A 22879-nucleotide genomic window follows, 5' to 3' on the forward strand; every position below is an offset into this window, starting at 1 on the left:
GTTCGGGAGAAGGGAGATGGTGTAAGGCCGAGAGGAATTGGGGTAACCAGCCTCCCTGAACATCTGTGAGGGACACACAAGCAAGCAGAAAAACTCCTCCCAGCTAAGTTTACCCTGAGAAAAAACCAAATTTAGCTGGCAAACCAGCAGTATCTGATGCCTGGCCCAGCTTCATCAAAGGTTACCATAGGGAAGAGCATCAGGCAGCTACAACTATACATAGTATCTTAATTTCCTTTATTCCCATAGCTCAAAGGCACCCTTGCCACACAGCTGCTTGATGGCACGGGGAAGGGTGAAGAAGGCACTTCGCCTATCCTGCATCTGTTTCATGTAAAATATTGCCTGCATTCCCAGCAGAAACCCAGAAATGATGTTTCAGTGGACCATAAGCCCTATGTAATATCCTGGTCTGGGATATTACATCCTCCAGCTTACATAAAAAGAGATCTATTACTGCACATTGCCTATCGAACTCTGCTCAGTCAACAGCCCCAACAACCCACCCAAAAGGCAACACAACCAAGCCACTGAGTAGAGAAAACTCAGGTTTCCAGGAATCCTACACAGGAAGAAGTGTCAGAGCACACCTGCTGTCACAGCAAAAACTGAACCAGAAGCAGAACTGCAGGCAAAATACTGGGCAGTCATAAACCAGGCTTGTACCTTCTTAATACTCTATGTTCCTTAACCACAGCCTGAAGGTTTTGGAGGGATAATTGCCAGGAGGTAAGGAAGCCTCTGAAGCAGCTGCTCTCGGTGTTGTTATCTAAGCCCAAGGGATGCAAACCTACTGCTGCCAGTGAAAGGTCACCAGACTGGAACTTAGCCCAGCAGCTTCTATAAGGCGCATGAACTAGGAGAGTTTCAGACTACAATTTTCCAACATGAGAGTACAAATTAGTTTTCTAAATACAGACCTGTACCCTACATGAAATGAATGGCCTGGATGCCTGCAGGGCTGATGGAGGGTAGCCCTCTACTCCAGATGACACAAAAGACCTCAGTTTAAAATTCAGGGCAGCTACTGATTCCCTGAGTCACCTCGGTCTGCATATTTCAGGCCCCAGCTTCTTGCTGAACAAGAAGATAATGATCGTCCCTGGCTCTCAGGGGAGGGAGAACGCAAAAAAGCTTAAAAGATTCCAGGATCTCTGCCGTAAGTCCCAAAGTTAAGGGAAGCAAGCAGGGTTGTTCTTTATGTACAAAAGCCAGGCTTCTTTTATTAAGTGCCCAATATGGATGTGGAAGCAGGATGTGGAAGCATTAACAAAAACATTGTCCTTCCCTTGAGATGCTGTGCTCACATCAGAAGGTGCTTTGTTTGCTGGGTGATGCATGGGGCTGTAGACAGCATCTACAGGTCTGCCCTAGCTTTGCATTCAAGGCTGAGAATAACCTTTCTCACAGCACAACCAACCAAACCAGCAGCACAGCCCTCACCAGGGCACAGACAGCTCTCCCCAAAGCCAGGCACGATGCTTCCAAAGAACCTACGAAAAGCCACTGGTTGGATCATATGTTTTCCTAATTCAGAGGAAGCCTGGCCAGCTCAGATTTCCCGCAACATCTCTTGGTGTCGGGAGGGGGGTGGTGGAAAAGGCCAGATCCGTTTACAGCTGAAGAGTCTGGCAAAGGACTCAGCGTCGTGCGGAAAGGCAGGGAGCTGACAGCTCAGTACAGCCAGCTCCACCCAGCAGGAGAAGCAGGCAGGGGAAAGAGACAGGGTTATGAAAACCGCTTCCCTTCAAGCTGGGAGCAACGGGAGAGAGAAAAACATTCTCTGCTTCTGAGTGAATTATAAAAAGTAGGGCAGCAGAAGACTAGCTTTGGAAAAAGTGAAGAGCAGCTGAGCTGCAGCTACTGCCAGAAGCACTCACAGGTCAAGCCCAGACTCTGTGTCCTTCTGCAGAGCCCTCCATCATGTCCATCCCTGCAGCAAACCAGTTCCCTATCACTGGAATAGGGATAGAGGTGGTTCTTGTACAGGCAGCTGAGGCTGTGAACTCATCCTGCTAGGAGAAATGACAGCCGCCTCCCTCCAGTATATTTACATCAGCCAAAACATAAGTAAATTTAGTAAAAAGCCGTTGCCAGCCCTCATGGAAAAGCTTGCCTCTGAGGACAAAGCACTAGTTTAAAGCAACAACATGCTTGGACTTATTCTATGCTGAATTCAGCTCATCCCCATGTTATCAGGCATGAGACAGTGAGAGATGAGAGGCATTTATTTAGTTGACATAATTTAGCTGACAATCCTGCGTATGCACAGTCAAGTTAGGAAAAATAACCACTAAAGCTACATCAGAGATCACAGAGATAATGAGGCTATGAAAAGCAGATGCAGTCTAGACCAGACACTGAAATACCAGTGCTATTGTACAGGCACTGATGACAGGGGCATCATACAAAAAAAAAATTCTGATCATTCCCATTTGAAAATGATAAACTCAAATTAACAGGTGCCGAAAGGGCCTAGGGGGAACAGAAAACCTATCAAACAAGAAGAAACTTAAGAGCTTGGCTTGTTTAGCCTAGCCAAATGTAGGCAGAGAGTGGATAGGATTGCTCTCTAAATATATCACAGGAGACAAACAAAACTGCTGAAGCAAAAGGATAATGCTGGCACGACAAGAGAATAAATGCACTGTGAGCACATTTAGGTTGAAAGCTAGAGGAGGAGAAAAGAAAAATCAATGATCAGAACAGGAAGCTTTCCAGCTGGAATGGCTGGTTTTAGAGTGACGCTTTGTCAGTGGTCTGATGGGGTTATAGGACACAGCGCCTCTGCTCATAGGTATCCAAGAGTTCCCTTATGCCAGTTCCCAGCTGGTAATTAGCACAGGTCGATATTTAAATGTCTCCCTTCTTACAACAGCCCTTGATGAGCATTGCTCCAGTTGGAGAACCTAAGACAAGCATGTGGCCCTGCTATGCCCTCCTATTGCATAAGAGCTGTTCGCAAGTAATAACTTCCAGGCTACAGGTCAGTAGAGGAGAGTTGTGTTGATTTACACTGTCACTGGGCAGCCTAGCAGGAGTGCAGATGTTGCAGTTAGCAATGCAGAACATCCTTGATGTGCCTCTGCACAAAATTCTCTGTGGACACCTTATAGCAGCCTTCCAGTTCTTAAAGGGGGCCTACAGGAAAGCTGGGGAGGGGCTTTTCATCAGGGAGCACAGAGATAGGACTAAGGGGAACATTTTTAAGCTGAAGGAGGGTAGATTTAGATTGGGTATTAGAGAGAATTCTTTTACCATGTGGGTGGTGAGGCACTGGCACAGGTTGCCCAGAGAAGTTGTAGATGCCCCATCCCTGGAGATGTTCAAGGCCAGGCTGGATGAGGCTGTGAGCAACCTGATGCAGTGGGAGGTGTCCCTGCTTGTGCCTGGGCGGTTGGAGCTGGATGATCTTTAAGGTCCCTTCCAAAGCTGAACCATTCTATGATTCTAAAAGCACCTGAGGCCCCACACTAGCAGCGGTAGAAACTGCTCCCTCTTGGTTTCAGGGGAGTGAGAAGATGCTCTGAGCCCTCCTCTGCTACAGTATAAGAAAAGTAATGATGTCATCGGCAGTTATCATCAAAGCATCATCATTCTTGATCCTAAAGATGCCACCTGGTGAGCGTTTAATCACTGCAGCCGAACACACTGTTTCAACCACAAACCTCTATGTAATAGAATAATGAGGAAAAAAGGGCCGAGGTGAGGACGGACCAAAATTACATTTCAGAGATTAGATTTTACATAGGGATCAAATACAAGAGCGTCACAAAAGCCCCGATTCGCATACTCAGACACTGCACGGCCGGCGTGAGGTCTGACACCCCCTCCCAGCATCCCGCATACGAGAAACGAAGCGCTCCCCCCAGCCCGCCCCGGCCACGAATGAACAACCCCCCATCACACCTTCCTCCTCCTCCTCCGCCTCCGCCTGCTGCTGCTGCTCCTCCTTCTCCTCCTCTTTTCGTCTTTTCGCCCCTCACCAGCCGCTGTTTCCAGACGGGCTGCGGGGCGGGATCTCGGCGCTCCCCGCCCTCCCCCACGCCCTGACGGGGTCCGCCCGCCGGCCCTGCTGCTGCGGCTGAGGGTGTTGTAGAATCACAGCATCAATCGCTAAGTTGGAAAGGACCCACTGGATCATCGAGTCCAACCGTTCCCATCAAACGCTACACCATGCGCCTCAGCACCTCGTCCACCCGTGCCTTAAACACCTCCAGGGAAGGTGACTCAACCACCTCCCTGGGCAGCCTGTTCCAGTGCCCAATGATGCTTTCCGGGAAAAATTTTCTTCTGATGTCCAGCCTGACCTTCCCCTGGCGGAGCTTGAGGCCATTCCCTCTTGTCCTGTCCCCCGTCACTTCGGAGAAGAGGCCAGCTCCCTCCTCTCTACAACCTCCTTTCAGGTAGTTGTAGAGAGCAATGAGGTCTCCCCTCAGCCTCCTCTTCTCCAGGCTAAACAACCCCAGCTCTCTCAGCCGTTCCTCATAAGGCCTGTTCTCCAGCCCCCTCACCAGCTTCGTTGCTCTTCTCTGGACTCGCTCCAGAGCCTCAACATCCTTCTTGTGGTGAGGGGCCCAGAACTGAACACAGGATTCGAGGAGCGGTCTCACCAGTGCCGAGTCCAGAGGGAGAATAACCTCCCTGGACCTGCTGGTCACGCCGTTTCTGATACAAGCCAAGATGCCATTGGCCTTCTTGGCCACCTGGGCCACTGCTGGCTCATGTTCAGTCGCTGTCAACCAACACCCCCACATCCCTCTCCTCCAGGCAGCTTTCCAGCCAGACTTCTCCCAGTCTGTAGCTGCACAGGGTTGTTGTGCCCCAAGTGCAGGACCCGGCATTTGGCCTTGTTAAACCTCATCGCGTTGGATTCAGCCCAGTGGTCCAGCCTGTTCAGATCCCTTTGGAGCCTCCCTACCCTCCAGCAGATCCTCGCTTCCACCCAGCTTAGTGTCATCTGCAAACTTGCTAAGGGTGCACTCGATGCCTTCATCCAGGTCACTGACAAAGACACTGAACAGGGCTGGACCCAGCACTGAGCCCTGGAGAACCCCACATGTAACTGGCCTCCAGCTGGAGTTAACTCCATTTCCCACCTCTCTCTGGGTTCCCACACCCAGAATACAGCATGGAAAGTGCTGTCACCTCAGATCCATCCTCCCAGAGAACTTCCTCCCGCAGACCATCCTCCCGCTTTAGGATGTCCAGGAACAGCATGTTCACCTGGTTGTAAACTGCTTTGATCAATTAGCACACTGGCAAGGAATTAGTCATACAAGTATTTTTATTTTTTAAAAAATTATTTCACAAAATCATGTAGGACAGACATCACTGCCAACTGATATGTTTCAAATGCTGATCTTGTCAAACCATTGAAATATGTGTTACCTGGCGCAAGTTCAACAACATTATCCCCTATACATTATCCCCTATACATCCTATGCAGCATTTGCAAGTTCCCTTCCGCCAAAAGGTAAGTGCTTTGCACGTAAACCGTATAAGAAGAGTGGCACAGTCTCAAAGCTGCCTCACTTTGTCAGCAAAAGGTCTGCCTCTGCTGCTTGGCATTATGTTCTGCTGCTTTACATGGTAGGAACAGCCTTGATGGGACTCTTGGTCCACAGACCAGTCTGGGCATCTTCAGAATGTCTGCTTATTTGCATAAATTCTCCTTTTCCCTCTAACCCCAGGGAGGCTGACTGTGAAAGACATAATCCTCATCAGAAAGCCATGATTGTCTCTGCAAAGTGAATGACAAATCAGAGGGTGGTGACAAGCACTAAATATCACAGCAGTTTCCTCAATCAGGGTGCAGACTCTCACTTTACTTAGGTATCTCCTTGCAGGAAAGATGATCAGATTAGAGTTTTCTCTTTCCCTAGCAAGCATCTCCTGGCTGCTGAAGTCTGGATCCAGACCCAGCTCTAGTTTTGTACTGGCTATGCTGAAATTTAATACCACAGTTTGCAATGAGCCTCCCAAAGCAGCAGGTGCAATAGACTGGTTTTTTTTCTGTGCTGAGTTAAATACAGGGCAATGAAACCTTCTATTAGAGCTTAAACAATCTTACGCAGTAACTACTGAAACTGGGACCAAAGGCAGTGAAGTGTTATATGCAGACTAGATGAAATGGGGACATACCTGGCCTGTTGCCATCGTACGTTGCCTCCACCAATAGCTCAAAAACTTGAGGCAGAGAGTTCTCAATAAATACCAGATAGCTACTATGCAAAAAAAAATCCAATTCAAACCAGGAAGGAGTCTAAATTTGTATAAAGGAGACAAAAACAAAAACAAAAAAAAAACCCCAAAAACCTAGCCAACGCTGCTTAGTCCTCTGCACAAAAAAAAAAAGCTCCATTTAGACAGCTTGGCAGTGCTGGCAGAACAGACGCCGCCACACTGGCCTTCCACCCAGTAAGCCTGCGGATGATGGAGCTGGTGTAACAAAACAATGAGCAAATCCCTGTCCCTCAGGATCACCGTGTCTTTGGCTGTGTCTGTGCATCTTAGGTCCCTCTGCTGGCAGCAAGACTGATAGGATTTCCAGCTCTCTGCAGCTCGTGATTGATAGGCGAACTGTTCCCAAATAAAACATTCACCAAAAGAAAGGAACCCTGCAGAGACCTCTGTGCCCTCACAAATTTCCTCTTAACCTTGACCGCATTGCACATCAGGGAGGGTAAGGGAGCCACCAGGTCACATTTCATCCCTTACATGGAGCAAAAGCACCGGCAGAGTAAAGGGCAGGATACCCTCAGCTAGCCATGAAAGAGTATCTCTGCCTGTGATACTGGGTGTGTGATTCCCATTCAGAGAGATGTGCGTATGTCTGAGCCTGTTATGGCAGGAAAGACGCCTGGTGCTGGCAGCTCAGAAGAGCCCTAGCCATGACACAGGCTTCTCAAGGGCAGATTTTATGGCTTGATCTGCACAGGAGCCTGAGATTCTCCTTCCCTTTTATTTTAAGGCTAAATGAAATGGCTGGTGCCTGAGAGGGCTCTGAGGACAATGATCTTTTACAAGAGCAGATTTTCAACTCAGATAAAACAAAGTAGGCTCATGAATGTCAAGTCCTTGTCCCTTAACTAGCTAAGAGTTTCTCTGAGCTTGTAGCACTTCCCAGCTTTGGAGGCAGGGAGAGGGTGGTGCTTGGGCACTGGCTGTTTCTTGAGAAACTGAATTAACGGTTATTTTGGAAGGGAGTTATTTCCAAGTCATACCTTCCAAAGTGCCTGTGTACAGTCAAAAGGCTAAAAAATTACACATATTACAAAGATTAGGGATTTGGGGGTTGTGTGGCTGGACCTAAGGCACACCTGGGGTCAAAACATTTGCCCCATTAATACGGCCCAGAGTGGATTCATGACAGAAACAAAGGCACATGTGAAAAACATCACCAATTCAGCCTTTTCCTCAGCCTGGATTTCTCTTCGCTCTGAGGTATGTAGTTAAAAGGAGAGAAACAAAATAGCATTCTGAACAATCTTGGGGAGCAGAGGTGCCTCCCACAGCAAGTTCTCTGTTGTTCCAATGAGGCCTTCTAGGACACCATACAACAGCTCCAATTCAGACTGCCTGGCTTCCCTGGCAGCAGCATGTCTTTGGAAGTGAAGTTGGAGTCAGAGGGTGCGCATGGGTGAAAGGAAACACCCAGGTTCTTGATTTGGAAGCCCAGAGGACAGAGTTCTAGTTGGCCATGGCTGGGTGCTTCACAGGGAGCAGAGCCTCCTCTCTTGACAGTCTGTGACTTTGGTTTGCCTTGTTGTTTTGGTTTTTTTCCCCCTCTCTCTTTTCCTTTTTTTCTTTTTTTACAGTCCCTTGTGTTTGTATTTGTCACTATTCGGTGAAAATGTTCCCGTTGTGGCAAAAGGTGATTTTGGCCGCATATTTCTCCCAGACATAATGAGTGCTCCAAAGCCGTGCTGATGGGAGAAGGCATAGCCAGAGCGGCGGGTGCTGGTCCGACGCAGGCGTCTCTTGGGTGAGGGCGGAGGTGGCCTCTTTTTGGCTTCTTTGATCTTGAGCAAGACCTAAAATCAGAACATAAGATGGAAAAAATGGGAAGTGCACCATTATTCACAAACACAATAGAAGAGGAGCAAACAAAGGGAAACAGAAGCAGGGGTTCAAAGCTGAAAATAATGGACCAAACCAGGGAGATGTCAGGAGGGGTTGCTGAGCAGAAACTGAAGTGGCAGCACAGGATGGCAGCCTGGTAAAAGGAAAAGGCAATCTTATTCGAACAGTTGCTAATGGAAATGTCATCTGTAAGTCAGAGGGAATGATTTCAGTGTATTGTTCCTCACAGCTCTATGATGCCTCTGTTGGAGTATTACTGCAGCTCTTCTAGGTGATTCAGACAAGTAACCCAAATTGTGAAAGTCATCACAACAAGAGAAAACAAATAAGGAAACATTTAAAATTGGCTTACTTAATCTAGAAAATAGACTACAAAAGGGGATCTTCAATATGTGGACTTCTTATCATGAGAATGGTGATCAATAGATTCTTACATTCCTTGGCAGAAGGGAATGAAATGCACTTTATCTGCTCCCGCATGGCCACCAAGATAATCTGCAGACAAGCATGTTTTCAGAAAGGGGCTGTCAAAGGCAGGAAGTTAGTACTGAGTGGCAGTGATTTGCCAGAATCCCCAGACACTGGACACATGTCGTTCTTGTTTGGGACAGTGGCAGCTGTAGGTACTTGACCTACAAAAGTACAGTGATTTAACACTTGAAAGAGATGCTGAACCCAGGCACTGAGGCTGGAATTCTGTGTGCCACAGATGTCTCAGACTTTTACTTGATGGAAGGGTAAGCTGAGCCCATTTTTAAACACCTGAACTGCCTCTAACTTTGTCCTGAGCAACCTCTTTCCTAACAGTCTTCTCCAGTCCCCACTTACCTCCTCTGCAAGAACTGAGAAAGAGAATCACATAGAATCACGGAATAGTTTGGGTTGGAAGGGACCTTAAAGATCATCTTGTTCCAACCCCCTGCCATGGGCACGGACACCTTCCACTAGATCAGGCTGCCCAAGGCCCCATCCAACCTGGCCTTGAACATTGACAGTGAGATCCAGTGCACCTTCAGCAAGTTTGCAGATGACACCAAGCTGAGTGGTGTAGTTGCTACAGCAGAAAGATAGAATGTCATCCAGAGGGACCTGGACAGGCTGGAGAAGTGGGGCTGTGAGAACTTCATGAGGTTCAACGAGGCCAAGCGCAAGGTCCTACACCTGGGTCAGGGTAATCCCCTATTTCAGTACACGATCGGGGGTGATGTGATTGAGAGCAGCACTGCAGAGAAGGACTTGGGAGTGCCGGTGGATGAGAAGCTTGACATGAGCCAGCAATAAGTGCTCATAGCCCAGAAAGCCAACTGTATCCTGGGCTGCATCAAAAGAAGCGTGGCCAGCAGGTCAAGGGAGGTGATTCTGCCCCTCTATTCCTCTCTTGTGAGACCCCATCTGGAGTACTGTGTCCGGTTCTGGAATCCTTTACATAAGAAGGATATAGAGCTGTTGGAACAGGTCCAGAGAAAGACTACAAAGATGATCAGAAGGCTGGTGTTTAATTGATGAAGATATTTATCAGCACTGGTCCCAGTACAGACCCCTGAGGGACACCACTTGTCACGGATCTCCACCTGGACTTTGAGCCATTGACCACTACTCTCTCAATACGAACATCCAAACAGTTTCTTATCCACCATACCATCCACCTGTCAAATCCATATCTCTCCAGTTTAGAGAGAAGGATGTTGTGTGGGACCGTGTCAAAGGCTTTACAGAAGTCTAGATGGATCACATCCATTGGTTTATTCGTGTCTACTGCTGCAGTTACCCCATCATAGAGAGGCTCTAAGTTGGTCATACAAGACTTGCCCCTGGTGAAGCTGTGCTGGCTGCCACTTATCACCTTCATGTCCTCCGTGTGCTTTAGCAGAGTTTCTGGGAGGATCTGTTCCATGATCTTTCCAGGCACAGAGGTGAGGCTGACAGGTCAGTAGTTCTCAGGGTCGTCTTTTCTACCCTTTTTAAAAATGGACACAACATTTCCCTTCTGCTGGTCACCAGGGGCTTCTCCTGACTGCCATGACTTCTCAAATGTCATGAAGAGTGGCTTGACAACCACATATGCCAACTGCCTCAGGACTCTGGGATGCATCTCATGAGGTCCCATAGACTTATAAATGTTTAGGTTCCCCAGGTGGTCACGAACCTGATCCTCCTCTACAGTGGGAGGGGGATTAACCCACTGGTCATCATCTTGCTGTCCCATCCTGGAGCACATGGGGAGCTGCACAGGCATCCCAGGGATGACCAAGGCAGCATGAAGTGCACTGAGGAGCACGCCCCTGGGGCTGTGCTCAGACTCTCGTGTCTCGCAGCTCAGTGCAGGAAGAGGAGGGAAGCACCAGGTGGCAGCAGTATTTAGCAGATGCTCCTGTTCTAGAGGCAGACTGGAGCTACGTTTATGCTGCTTTTCTTTTGAAGGGTCCGTTGGCTGTAGTGAGCTGTGCGCTCTGCACACACGGCATCTCCTTGCCCTAGTGGCCTCATCTTCATATTCCTGGGGATGGGAGGGCAGCTGGTTTCAGAGGGGGCGTGTAACAGTTGGCTATAAATGAATCAAATTCTGAAGTAAAAAATCTCCAGCAAGCATATACATTTGGGTGGAGAACAAAGGGCTGTGGTCCAGCAGGCTAAAAACTGTGTAGCATCAGGGCAGGAGAACTGAGACATGCCACTCCTTTTGCCACTGAGCCACAGCACTTAAACCCTGCACCTAAAAATTTTGCAGCTTCCTTGCTCTAGTGCAATCTAATGCATATCTAAAAAATCTCCACATTGGTCCCTGCTGCAGATGGTTTGAACTGTGCCAAAGGAAAAAATTCAATCCTTCTTCTCAAGGGACTCAGGGGCAGACAGATGGCAGCACTTGTACCTACAGGGACATACAGTCTGAGCCATGCCAGCCCTCTACAAACATCTCCATGTTAGGTGGTGGCAGGGAGGGTTTCTAGTTCAATAAGGTATCTCTTTACCTTTTCGCTGGGAGTCGGCTTTAACTGTCCCTTCAGGAATCGATAGCCAACTACAGGCAGCACACAGAGAGTGATGCTGAGGAAGATTGCTAGCCACACGCTTGGTTGGCCGAGGGTGTTTCGAGCTGTACCTGAAAAACGACAGCATAATTAAAACTGTAACAGCATTACTCTCACCATACATGAGTCCAAAGCACTTGGTAAACAGCCCAAAATTTAAAGCAGACACTGTCTCCAACAGCAAAATCAGCTTGCTGTAGAGAAGAGAAATATGTAGAGTTCATATCACTGTCTGATACGAACAGATTAAAACACAATGTCCAGACTGGGCTGCATCAACAACTCAGGAAAACAAAGATTTCAGAGTGAATAACATCTCTTTACAAAGAGTTAAATCACTGCAAAGGATTAATATAAATACTCAAGAGACCTTCTTCAGCAGCAGTCTAGATCTTTCATCTTTTACCAGGACTCTGTCCAAAAGGAGGGACACTATTTTCTCACTTTCCAGCCCCATTTTCTGAAGCATATGGAGTATTGACTCTGCCCACTAGACGACACACTCAGACCCCTTTATGCAAGGAGCACGTGTTGCTCTGGGTGTCTGCACGGACCGTATAGCCTAATGGTGTATTGGCAGAGCAGGTGCTCTGTGCTGGTGTGACACTGCCTTTGAAACCAAGGTTCTCACTTCTGGTTCCTCAAAACTGAAGGAATGTAAGATAGAACAAACATCCTGCAAAACCATCGTTATAGGGATTAACAATGCTGTTGTTGACAGTAAAGTTGCTGAATATTTTGTTTTCGATTGGACAAATTCTGCTGTAATACAGGTCCACTGAAATGAAAATAAAAAAATATCTGAGTTCAGATTCGAAAAACATTCCTTAAAAATGGTTTTAAACTGAAATGTTATTAAGCAGTGGTCAGCATTATGGCAAATTTGACCTATGTAATATCAGCGGAGAAGCAGACTGAGATATCCCTGGCAAATCATAGAATCATAGAATAACCAGGTTGGAAGAGACCCACCAGACCATTGAGTCCAACCATTCCTATCAAACACTAAACCATGCCCCTTACCACCTTGTCCACCCGCGCCTTAAACACCTCCAGGGAAGGTGAATCAACCACCTCCCTGGGCAGCCTGTTCCAGTGCCCAATGACCCTTTCTGTGAATTTTTTTTTCCTAATGTCCAGCCTAAATCTCCCCTGGTGGAGCTTGAGGCCATTTCCTCTTGTCCTGTCCCCTGTCACCTGGGAGAAGAGGCCAGCACCCTCCTCTCCACAACCTCCTTTCAGGTAGTTGTAGAGAGCAATGAGATCTCCCCTCAGCCTCCTCTTCTCAAGGCTAAACAACCCCAGCTCTCTCAGCTGTTCCTCATAAGGCTTGTTCTCCAGCCCCTTCACCAGCTTCGTTGCTCTTCCCTGGACTCACTCCAGAGCCTCAACATCCTTCTTGTGGTGAGGGGCCCAGAACTGAACACAGGATTCAAGGAGTTACCACCCATCTTTGGAAACAGAACAGACCCTCTCTTCTCTCACTCAGCACTTTACTTTTGTACTAAAAGCCATCTTACAGTGCATGTGACTATCTGCCTCGAAGAACACATTTCAATAACTAACCTGCATCTCAGATATTTCTACAATGTCCAATTGATATTGCAGTGAAGATGAGCAGAACAAATCTTGGTTTAACAATTCAACCAGAAATAAAGGCACTGATTAATACACCAACCTGACGCTTGAAACAAAAAGCACTGAGATTTCAAAAGTAGAGTCTCATAACAATGCTGTATCAATACAGGCTATGTATGCATAGAGCTATTAGAACCATCTGAATTACTTTGCTAAGCTTTCATCTTCCTCCTGGTCAAAGTCGCAGGAGTTAAACACATTTTTATGTTATCCTTCACCTTTTGCATGTGTTCAGAAAGCAATTATGTAGAATAATTCCAAAGACCTGGTCATCACTGGAATGTTTTTGTTGAGAATTTCCCGTTTAACCTGGCTGGAGGCTCACCATAATCACATGGCATTTTTCTCATGTCCATCTGTATGTTGCACTTCTATGGTCTCCTATACCAACATGTTAACTTATTTACAAAGAACATGCATCCTTCTGCAAACAAAACGCTCCTATATATCTGTAAGAATTGGACATGTGGAAACAGAATATCAAAGAGCAGCAGAAAGCATTCCAGCCCGCTCAGTAGGTTTATTTAAAGGATCATTCCTGTGTTTGCATGTGAACGTGCATTCTTATGCAAGGAAGTGAACGTAGCACATGTTCACCTGGATGGACAGGATTCAAAATAAGCGTTCCCAGCAACCCTCAGAAATACTCTGGCATTTCTTGTAGAAAAGACAATTGATATGTTCTGATACAGCCTCTAGATAGGCAATAACATGTACTAGAAATACCTGACAGATTTAAGCCCTGCAATATGCCCATTTTGAGTGCAATCCAGATCTGTCCCAGAGCTTACCAACAAATGGAAAGGATGCTGTGAAGATCAGGTACATGCCATCACTATACATGGTGAAGGTGATAGCAAAGTAAACAGACAGGCTGCCCCAGATGAAGAACTGGTTCACAACTGTCCAGTAAGAGGTATCCAAGCCAATCTGAAAGAATGGAGCAATACAGCTATCATCAGTGCTTTAATTATCTAGCAGATCTGTGCTGAACACAGGTAGAAATCTTAACCTCTCCTTTATAACCCTGCCCCAAGACTGGTATTCATTCAAGTTTAGAGAAATACCAAGCCACAGATTTTAGGATTCTGGGACACCATTCAAAGTAAGCATTATTACATTTCCCCAACTGTTGCACCCTCCTCAGGCATTCCTCAAGCAACCTGATCAAGTGGAAGGTGTCCCTGCCCACCGCAGGGGGGTTGCAACCGGATGATTTTTAAGGTCATGTCTGACCCAAACCATTCCATGGTTCACCAATGACCAGTACTGGAGACAGGACACTCTGTTAAAATGTGCCATGCTTATATCCCTACCCCCAAGCTGTGATCTAGCATTGAAAGTTAAAAGAAGGAGCCTACAAAGCCTCAGACAGCAGAAAATATTATCTAGGGAAATGTGATTGACTGGCTTTTCTTTTAAGAAATTTATCTCATCATGCTAGTACAATCTGAATTTTCTACCACACAAATCTTAGATATTTCTTCAAGCAAGTGCAGCTCTACCATCTGCACCATGCATGGGCCTGGCTACAGAGACAGCCTTGTGATGAAGACACCATAATTAACTACCTCATAGCAGGCAGACAGTCCTGTGATTCAAACCCATCCCATAAAACTGGAATGAATCCTTCTCTACTGCCAGCTTTAACTGTTTTGTCTGCTATGACTGTAAAATTCCCAAGGCAAAGAGACTGCTTTCCTGCCACCCTGATCCTTCATAACATTTTTGTTGTCCTGTTTAACTGAGGAAAATAATCTGGTGTTGAGACTTTTCTTTTTTTTTCTTTTTTTTGCAAGAATGCAACATGCAGCTGTAAATAGAATGCCATCAATATTCCAAGTGGCCCTCCAGATGCTGCCTTCATGACACGACAACTAATTCCTGAAAATATTATCTGGGATGGCTTACCTGAACAGACACCACAATCAACAAGCAGGTCTGGGCCATCAGTGCAAAGGATTGGTAGTCAGCAATGGCCTTCCCATCACTCCTCATTGTATTGTACATGGCCCCATAGGGGATGAAGAAGAGAATGAGGGAACTGTAGATCCCTTGCAACATGCACTTGACAAACACAACTTTGTTAAAATAAAGGTTTTGCTGGCCAGGCACATATAGCTGCGGAAACAGCATGCTCCAACGATCATCCACATCCTGAAAGTAGAATGAAGATGGTCAGATTTGCTGTCATCTATGCAACTGACTACACAGGACCACTTAGGTTTGCCATGTCCCTGTGACATGCATTTCCATGAGAAAAGGGTTAGCACACAATTCGTTCAGTTGCACTGATGACTCTGCACATCCCAAGTTCACCTAGACACATTTTCCATGTTGAATTTCATCTTGGTTGCACTTAGAAAGATGACAAGTGCTGCAAAAGAAACTAAGGTTCACTTAATCTTAAGCAGACTATGTGGTCTGCTCTCCTGAAAGCTGCCTGGAAGCTAAGGGGTAGAAAATACCTCTACCAGGTCCACACATGCAAAGCTGCCTGACCTAGTACCCTTAAGCATCCTCAGCTGAACACCATGAACCATTGTGGAGCAGCAAGTTCCTACTTATTTAGCTTGCAAAAGATGCAGTGGAGCAACTTTATTACAGCTTTATTTGTGTCTTGCTGAACAATAACAGCATATGAAGTAAAAATATATATGTAGAATAACTGCAGGAAGATTTCCACTAGAAAGGCTGAACTTGGGAAAACCTGGCTTCAGAGTTCTAGTTCATTCATTGTTCTGCATGCTCATTAAAAACTCACTTGTCAGACTTCAGGAACACAGCTAGTAAGATCTGACTGCCTCAGAGGAAAATTGTAATGGCAGTTTTTACTGTAGTCAGTAGCCTAACCCAAAAGTCTCATCAGGCCCAATCAGGATAAACCCACAGGCCCAATCAGGATAATACGTCATCTTCTCCCTGCTGCATTCTTTTTTTTTTATGCTCTCTGTTCTCAGTGACAAGAAGCCATTTTAGGAGTTACCACAATAGCCAGCCAAAAAGTCAGCTGCTTTTTCTTCGTGTAACCAGCTCAAAGCAACTGGAGATAAAACATCTATTAAAAAAAAACAAAACCAAAAAAGCCCAAGCTGTGACAGAAACAGTACCTGATCAAAAAGGCTCATTCCTAGCACCGGGAGGGAGGTATATACCAAGTTGTAAAGCGTAATGAACCACTCATCATAGACAGTCTAAAACAAAAAACAGAGCATGAAATTAGAAAGAGGTTGCCTCTTCAATCTCTTCTAATGTATACACAATTAAATGCTGGAACATCTTAGTTTGACGTGCTACTGAGACCAAAAGTATAAGGTGACTTCCAAAAATCCCACAAGGTACCTTTGTGATTTGTAATGCACCTAAATGTCTTCAGGCACCTGTCCTCTACCAGCAGTAAAATGAAGGCAGCAATTTCTGCTTTTTATTCATACAGGTGAAGAAGACAGACCTGTGTGCCCTTCATTGAGAGGGGGGGAATGGTTTGGATTATTCCCTTTTAAACTGTTTCCAGGTGCTTTACTTGAAAATGCTAGACACAACCATGAGAAAACAGAAGCTGGACCTACCTGTGCTGAGAAGCCAGAGAAGAAGCCATACCAGAAATGTACTAACGTGAAGGCAAAATTCTTGTAGAAGAAGTATTTGAGGAACTTGCACATGCGGATGTAGGACCACCGGCCATGGACTAAGAGCAGGCGCTGTAGGTAACGGAACTGTGCGAAGGAGAAGTCACTGGACAAGACTGCCTGCATCCCCTCCTGGCCACTGATACCAACCCCGATGTGGGCAGCTGCAACAAGAAGGTTATGGAACATGTTGTTACATTGACAGTTTTGATGATCTTGTTTTTAAAATGAGTTTCCTGCACTGGCACACTGTGTTAATTCCCTCCCAGCCTTCAAAATAAAGTCATACGTGAAGTTATTTCTTAAAAAAAAGGAAAATTGTGTGGTACTAATTCTTTCAGGAGCATTCTGATTTTGGCTGTGGTGATACGTTTCCAGTAGCTGGGCTTTTATTATTTGAATGAAATTACACTCTCAGTGACAATGCATGTTTTCTTTCTGAATGTTTTCAACAGCTTGAATACTGTTGTTCCTAACAGCTGCTGTTATGAAAAAATAACTGTAATTTATATTGATATGTGATTTATATTTACATGCATACATGTCCTTCCAGCAGCCTTAAAACATCACTTCAGACAAGCAAAATCTTCAAACTCCTTATAGATTTCTCAGACACAGTGCTACAAGCAGACTGTACCCTTTTTATATTTCCTGGGCTTTATTAGTTCAATCAAATAATTAGATAGAAGAGTCACGTCTTTTTTAATAGTAACTTGGGTTTATTAAATATGGACATAAGTTTAATGTGACAGCTAATTATACAGTTCTAACTAATGAGAACAATCTTGATGTATAGAGGTTGGTTAAATTCAGAGGTTTCCATGGAACACTGAATTGATAAAATCCCCAAGTCCCAGCCCTCTCATGGCGGCAGGGAGGGGAGTAGTTTCTAATTATCATGTACACTTTAACTTGCTTTTCTTATCCTTTTTTACTGGCTGCCTGACTTATCTCCCTTGAAGCCCCCTACTTAGCCTTTTCTTTCTTAATTAAAAGGCTCCAGATAATCAATTTTTGCAAATTAACAGAAGGAAGATTAGCAATAGGCCTTTCTGAATAATCTTAATTTAATTATACCTAGTTAGGGAATTTTTCTCATAAATTCACTGAGGTAATGCTGCATAAAAGGATGCTCAAGGACAAAAGGACCTAGAAGCCCGTGTTTTATAACACAAGAGAGATAATTGAGAAATGGCCCTACCACATGGAAAAGTTAAAAATATTAGAATCATAGAACATCCTGAGTTGAAGGGACCCTCAAGGGTCATCAAGTCCAACTCCTGTCCCTGCACAGGACAACCCCAACATTCACACCATGTGTCTGGGGGCATTGTCCAGATGCTTCAGGCTTGGTGCCGTGACTGCTTCCTGGGCAGCTACTCCAGTGTTCAGGCACCATTTGAGTGGAGAACCTTTTCCCAATATCTAACCTAAACCTCCTCAGCACATTTTCCTGCTGTTCCCGAAGGTCCATCATTGGTCACCAGAGAGAAGAGATCAGCGCCTCCTCCTCCCCTTTCTTTCTGCATTGCAGTGAGACCCTCCCTGAAACAAACATGTTTGTTCTTTGTATTATCCTGGTGATGCTGGCCAAGCAGAAACACAGGTGAATATCTCCCAGCTCTGGTGAGCTTTTTCCTATTCTAAGGTAGAAACAGAGAAATAGGCAATAAGTGCAATCTTAGCTTCCTGTGATCCTGATGGTAGGAGACACAAGTAGCCTACATGGACAGTGCTCTGCAGGAACCTGCCAAAACCTGGGACACAGACACCTGGTGCCACAAAGAGGATGGCACAGAAGGTACTCAGATATGTATTCCTCCTGCTAGGCCATCTGAGATAGCAAATACATCAGTGAGTCTGCTACAGCATGCCAGCTGCCAGCCATCACTCACTTTTGATCATGCTGACATCATTGGCACCATCTCCAATTGCTAAGGTCACAGCCTTTTTGTACTTCTTCACCAGCTCCACCACCTGGGCCTTCTGCAGTGGAGTCACTCGGCAGCAGATCACCACTTTGCACATGCAGGCAGTTCTCACCAGCTCCAGCTCCAGATTCCCTTCCAGCGCGTAAGCCTGAGAAGAAGGAACAAAGAGGGTGTTCGGGTCAGAGTAGCAGCAACACATGGCCTGACAAGAAGGATGCAGGGAAGGAAATGAGAACTGAGCTGGTTCTTCAATCCAGCAGAAGGAATGTATGAGATTATAGAATCATAGAATGGTTTGGGTGGGAAGAAAACTTAGAGACCATCCAGTTCCAAATCCCTTGCCAAGGGTAGGAGCACCTCCCACTGCATCAGGCTGCTCTTAGCCTTATCCAGCCTGGTCTTGAACATGTCCAGGGACAGGCCTTCTGCAACTTCTCTGGAGAACCTGTTCCAGTGCTTCATCACCCTCGCAGTAAAGAATTTCTTCCTAATACCTAACCTAAATTGCCCCTTTCAGCCTAAAACTGTTCAGCCTCATCTTTTTACTGCACTGCCTGATAAAAAGCCCCTCCCCAGCATTCCTATAGCCCCTTTTAGTACTGGAAGGCTGCTTTAAGGTCTCCCCAGAGCCTTCTCTTCTTTAGACTGAAGAACCACAGTTCTCTCAGCCTGTCCCTGCAGGGCAGGTGCTCCAGCCCACTGAGTTGCAAGAAGCCTCCACACTGCATAACATTATTGCCATAGCGAGTACACCTACAAGCTTGCAGCTTGGATGCACTACAGGTGGGTCTGCACATCAGCTGCTCTGGCTGATGTAACCTAACAGTGCAGCAGAAGTCTCAAACAACAGGAACACTAATTTAACAAAGCTGCTGGTAGGCCTAAGAGAACCTTGAATATCTCCATGTGAGAGAGTCTCTACCCATCCCTCTTGGTTTATTTTTTAAACTGTGGGAGATACATGGTATAAATAGAAGATATTTCAGCTTGGGAGCACTTTATTAGAAAAATATATGGAAAAGCTGAGCTCAAGTGGGTGTGACAAAGCAAAACACAAAACCAGGGAGAAAGCAACTTTGCTCTGAGTCCTGACCTTTTAAATCAGTTTGCTATGTTATTCCTATTCAGGAAGCACAGAGATAATAGAATGCCTTGTCACCCCTCCAGCTTTGCGCAAGAGCAAGGGAGCAGTGTTAGATTTTCGTATTTCTTTCAGATCATATGTTTTTGGCTCTGTTCTTTAATGCCTTTTCTCAATAGACGTGCATGGAAGGAACATAGAGGGCTCCTCGGAGCTGTTAATGCAGGCCCACTACCCTTTCTGCAGATAATCCTCAGGCCAGATATCCTTTCTTCTTGAAAGAGAGCTATAAGTCAACAGCACCCCTGCTTCCCTCCCATCAGTGGGAGGCTAGAATACTCAACAAGAGAGATCTTGTCATGGTTTTGCTTTAGTACCAGCCAGCCACTGCCATTAGAAATGGCTTTTGCCACAATGTTCTCACTGCACAGCACTAGGAAAATGTTGTTATGCAGTCGATCTATCAATGGTATTGCACACGAATCAAAGAGTTGTATGATGATGCCATTACAGATGCTGGTGTGATTCTGTTCATTTACTGTATTTAAGCAAGACCACATATGTGCATCTGCGTTCAGGGATACAGCACTGAACAGATGCTGTGTTTGAGTGGGATGGTATCAGCACTATTACCAGTACTCGGGGTCTGTCCTGCAGGCTGACAATATGGAGTAGGAAGAGGCAGGGGCTTGTGGTCAGCTGGGATGTCAGAAGATTTGCCTATGTAGATGAATCAAACTTGATACAGCTTTTGTCTGCTTTGCAGTAGGAATCTAAAGGGGATTAAGAGCCTGGAGTTAGAGAGGGAGAAAATGTAAAAGAGGGAGAGAGGGTACATACCCCTCTAGTACAGGGTCTGTATACATGGCATATAAGCCAAAAATGGAGGAAGAGGAGGTTTTTTCAAATGTGATTTGCCAGGCTGGTATAGACCTGGAGTTACATCTTCTGGACTGCTATCAGGACAGGCAGCAACCACAGAGAACAGAAGCATCTTGTCTCTGAAAGACACCTCCTCCCAGCTCTGTTTGTTTCCCTGGTAATCCGTGAAAGCAAAATACAATAGACAAATAAACCTGATCTAGACTAAACCTTCCAGATTGGTTGAACTGTATCTAAATTGTATTTTTTCTCTAACCTGTCCTAAAAAATTTCAAAAGATGGAAAATCAAATCCATTGCTTCACTATTCTCACCAGGAAGACATCTAATCCAAAATTTTCTTATTTTAGTTTGATTTCATTACTTTGTTTACCTGTTAATATTTGAAGAGTATTACCAAGACTGATCAGTATTCTGTAGGTTCAGTTTTCCCCTATGTTTTCCAGATCATGCATGACCAGTCCTGTAGTTTTCTTCGTACTGTCTCTAGCTAGTCTACTTTTTCTCAAAGAATATGACCGAAATAAGTTGAATTATTTCAGCTAAGACTTTACTGATGCCAACAAAAGCGGGAGACTTTCTTCACAAGTCTTACTGTTGATGCTTTTACAATACAGATCTTTGATTTTGTATGTGTGTAGATGATTATGTGAAAGTGGAGAATGAGGCATTTGTTCTTACTGTTTTGCATTCTCCTTTTTTTCCTTAGTATCTCTCCAGTTTGTTAAAATTATTTTCAAACCTAATCTTGAACTCCATCATGCCAGCAGTTTCTCCCAGCCTGATGTCATCAGCTGTCTTTTTAAGCAGTTCATTAAAACACTGAATATCAAATAGATAGGGGATAGCCCCCTGCAGATGCCATTTAACTGTTGTTTTAGATCAACAGTGAACTGATAAGCGCCAGCTTTCCAAGCAATCTTGCATTTGTCACTTAATAATTTCACCTAGACTGTGATACTTCTGTTCACTTGGAAGAACATCATGGGAGTGATCATCAAACAGTTTATTATACAAGTTTTAAGACAGATATCCTATTTGTTAAATAATAACAACAGCAGTAAGAATAAAATAATAAAGAACTGTTATCAGATATATTTAGTGGAATGTGTTCTTGGTATACTTGAAAGTTGTGTCTGATGTTATCTTCCTGGTGCATCTATAAACTGCATGATTATTTTTCTAGTATCTTTCTGGAAATGAAAATTGATCCAGGTATTCTACCCCTCCTGTTCAACTAACATCAGGGCCCACTATTCCCTGTTCCAGTCTTCTGAAACCTTGTCCATCACCTTTAACATCTCAGGTGATAACCACAGAACCTAATCTTGAATAAGGAAAAAGACAAAATCCAGTCCTCTAGAGCTGATTTTTTAAAGCATTTTCAGACTTCCAGTATGACCCTGTCACACTAGGTTCTTCAGAGAACTGAGCCCTAACATGACTCTGAACCTTCCTTACCAGGCTGTGGCCAGTGATAACCAGACCATACACCCCATTTGCTTGCTCATCAGGTAACATTTTTGGCTTTTTTGAAGATTTTTCAAACTGAATGTTGATTTCATCACTGTCCAGAAAGGAGTCTGGCTTCATCTTTTTCCTTGCGTTCCTAGAAATAAATCCAGAATAATAATTAAAAACTTGTAAAGATATATATATGTCTTATTAAATCAGCTTTATGAATATAAATTTAAAAAAAATAATGCTTCTTTTTGATAGTTTAGTCCAATTCACCCTGTATCCCTACAATAACATGCATGGTTTAGCTGCTGCTGTGCAGACCACCAACATGCTTCTGAAACTCAAGTGCATCCTAAACTCATGCTGATTTAAAGTCCAACAATCCAAATGTCATGAAGGATGATACCCCAAAGGATACATCCCAATTTTCTATGAATATCATCTGACAACCACCTGCTTCAGTAGAAAACGACTGAAAAACTTTCCCTTTTCCACCTACACCTAAGAACTTATTTCTACTGAGAAGGGTATGGGAGAAGGCAGATTTCCAGATAACTCTAGAAAAGGACCATATCCAGAAAAAGGATTGCAATAGGGATGAATGGCAATAGAAGTAAAGAAACAGCACAGCACCAGCCTGGGTCCAAAGGCTTTGTGGCTCCAGATTGCTTGTTGAATGTCAGCTGATATGGCCTGCCTGACTCTGCTTTCTTATATATTTATATAGATTCGAGCTCTTGCATCAAGAAGCTTTGGAGTTTATCCTCAAAGGAGATTTCCTTACTATGTCACTGCTGGATCTTCTAGGGATACAGGTAGCCATTATCTAAGGTCTCTGAATGAAATGCACCAAATAAAGCTCAAAGGAAAGAAAAGGTAGAATTATACAAAACAGCATTCCATTTCCATGTCAGTGCACAGCAATGAGGCTGTGTATTTCAGCCATTTACCTCAGCTCATTAAGTACATCTTCAGATGTGCTGCCTTCAATAATGAAAACATCTTCCATGTCATCATACAGCAAATTGCAGGAGTAACCAATATTCATTGCCGTCTCTGAAAGAAACCAGGAAGATGAGCCATTTTAGCAGCCCCAAACACTGTCTCTGTGGCCTTTTTACACACATGACAAAAACTCTCT

General features: G+C 44.9%; 1 protein-coding gene across 4 annotated transcripts in view; it reads right to left on the reverse strand.

Annotated features, from left to right (window-relative positions):
• Positions 1-5290: 5290 nt before the first annotated feature.
• The window catches only part of LOC138733567 (phospholipid-transporting ATPase FetA-like), a 91037-nt gene continuing 73448 nt past the window's right edge, over positions 5291-22879 (reverse strand). For all 4 annotated transcript variants that reach the window (XM_069880886.1, XM_069880885.1, XM_069880884.1 and 1 more), the window contains 9 exons: positions 22689-22794; positions 21739-21886; positions 18280-18463; positions 16325-16548; positions 15866-15949; positions 14667-14912; positions 13547-13685; positions 11058-11188; positions 5291-8036 (listed from right to left, as the gene is read on the reverse strand). In XM_069880886.1, coding sequence (XP_069736987.1) covers positions 7815-8036; positions 11058-11188; positions 13547-13685; positions 14667-14912; positions 15866-15949; positions 16325-16548; positions 18280-18463; positions 21739-21886; positions 22689-22794 — 1484 coding nt within the window. In that variant the 3' untranslated portion in view covers positions 5291-7814. The remainder of the gene's footprint in view (positions 8037-11057; positions 11189-13546; positions 13686-14666; positions 14913-15865; positions 15950-16324; positions 16549-18279; positions 18464-21738; positions 21887-22688; positions 22795-22879) is intronic.

This window comes from Phaenicophaeus curvirostris, chromosome Z (assembly GCF_032191515.1).
Source record: "Phaenicophaeus curvirostris isolate KB17595 chromosome Z, BPBGC_Pcur_1.0, whole genome shotgun sequence".
Classification (NCBI taxonomy): domain Eukaryota; kingdom Metazoa; phylum Chordata; class Aves; order Cuculiformes; family Cuculidae; genus Phaenicophaeus; species Phaenicophaeus curvirostris.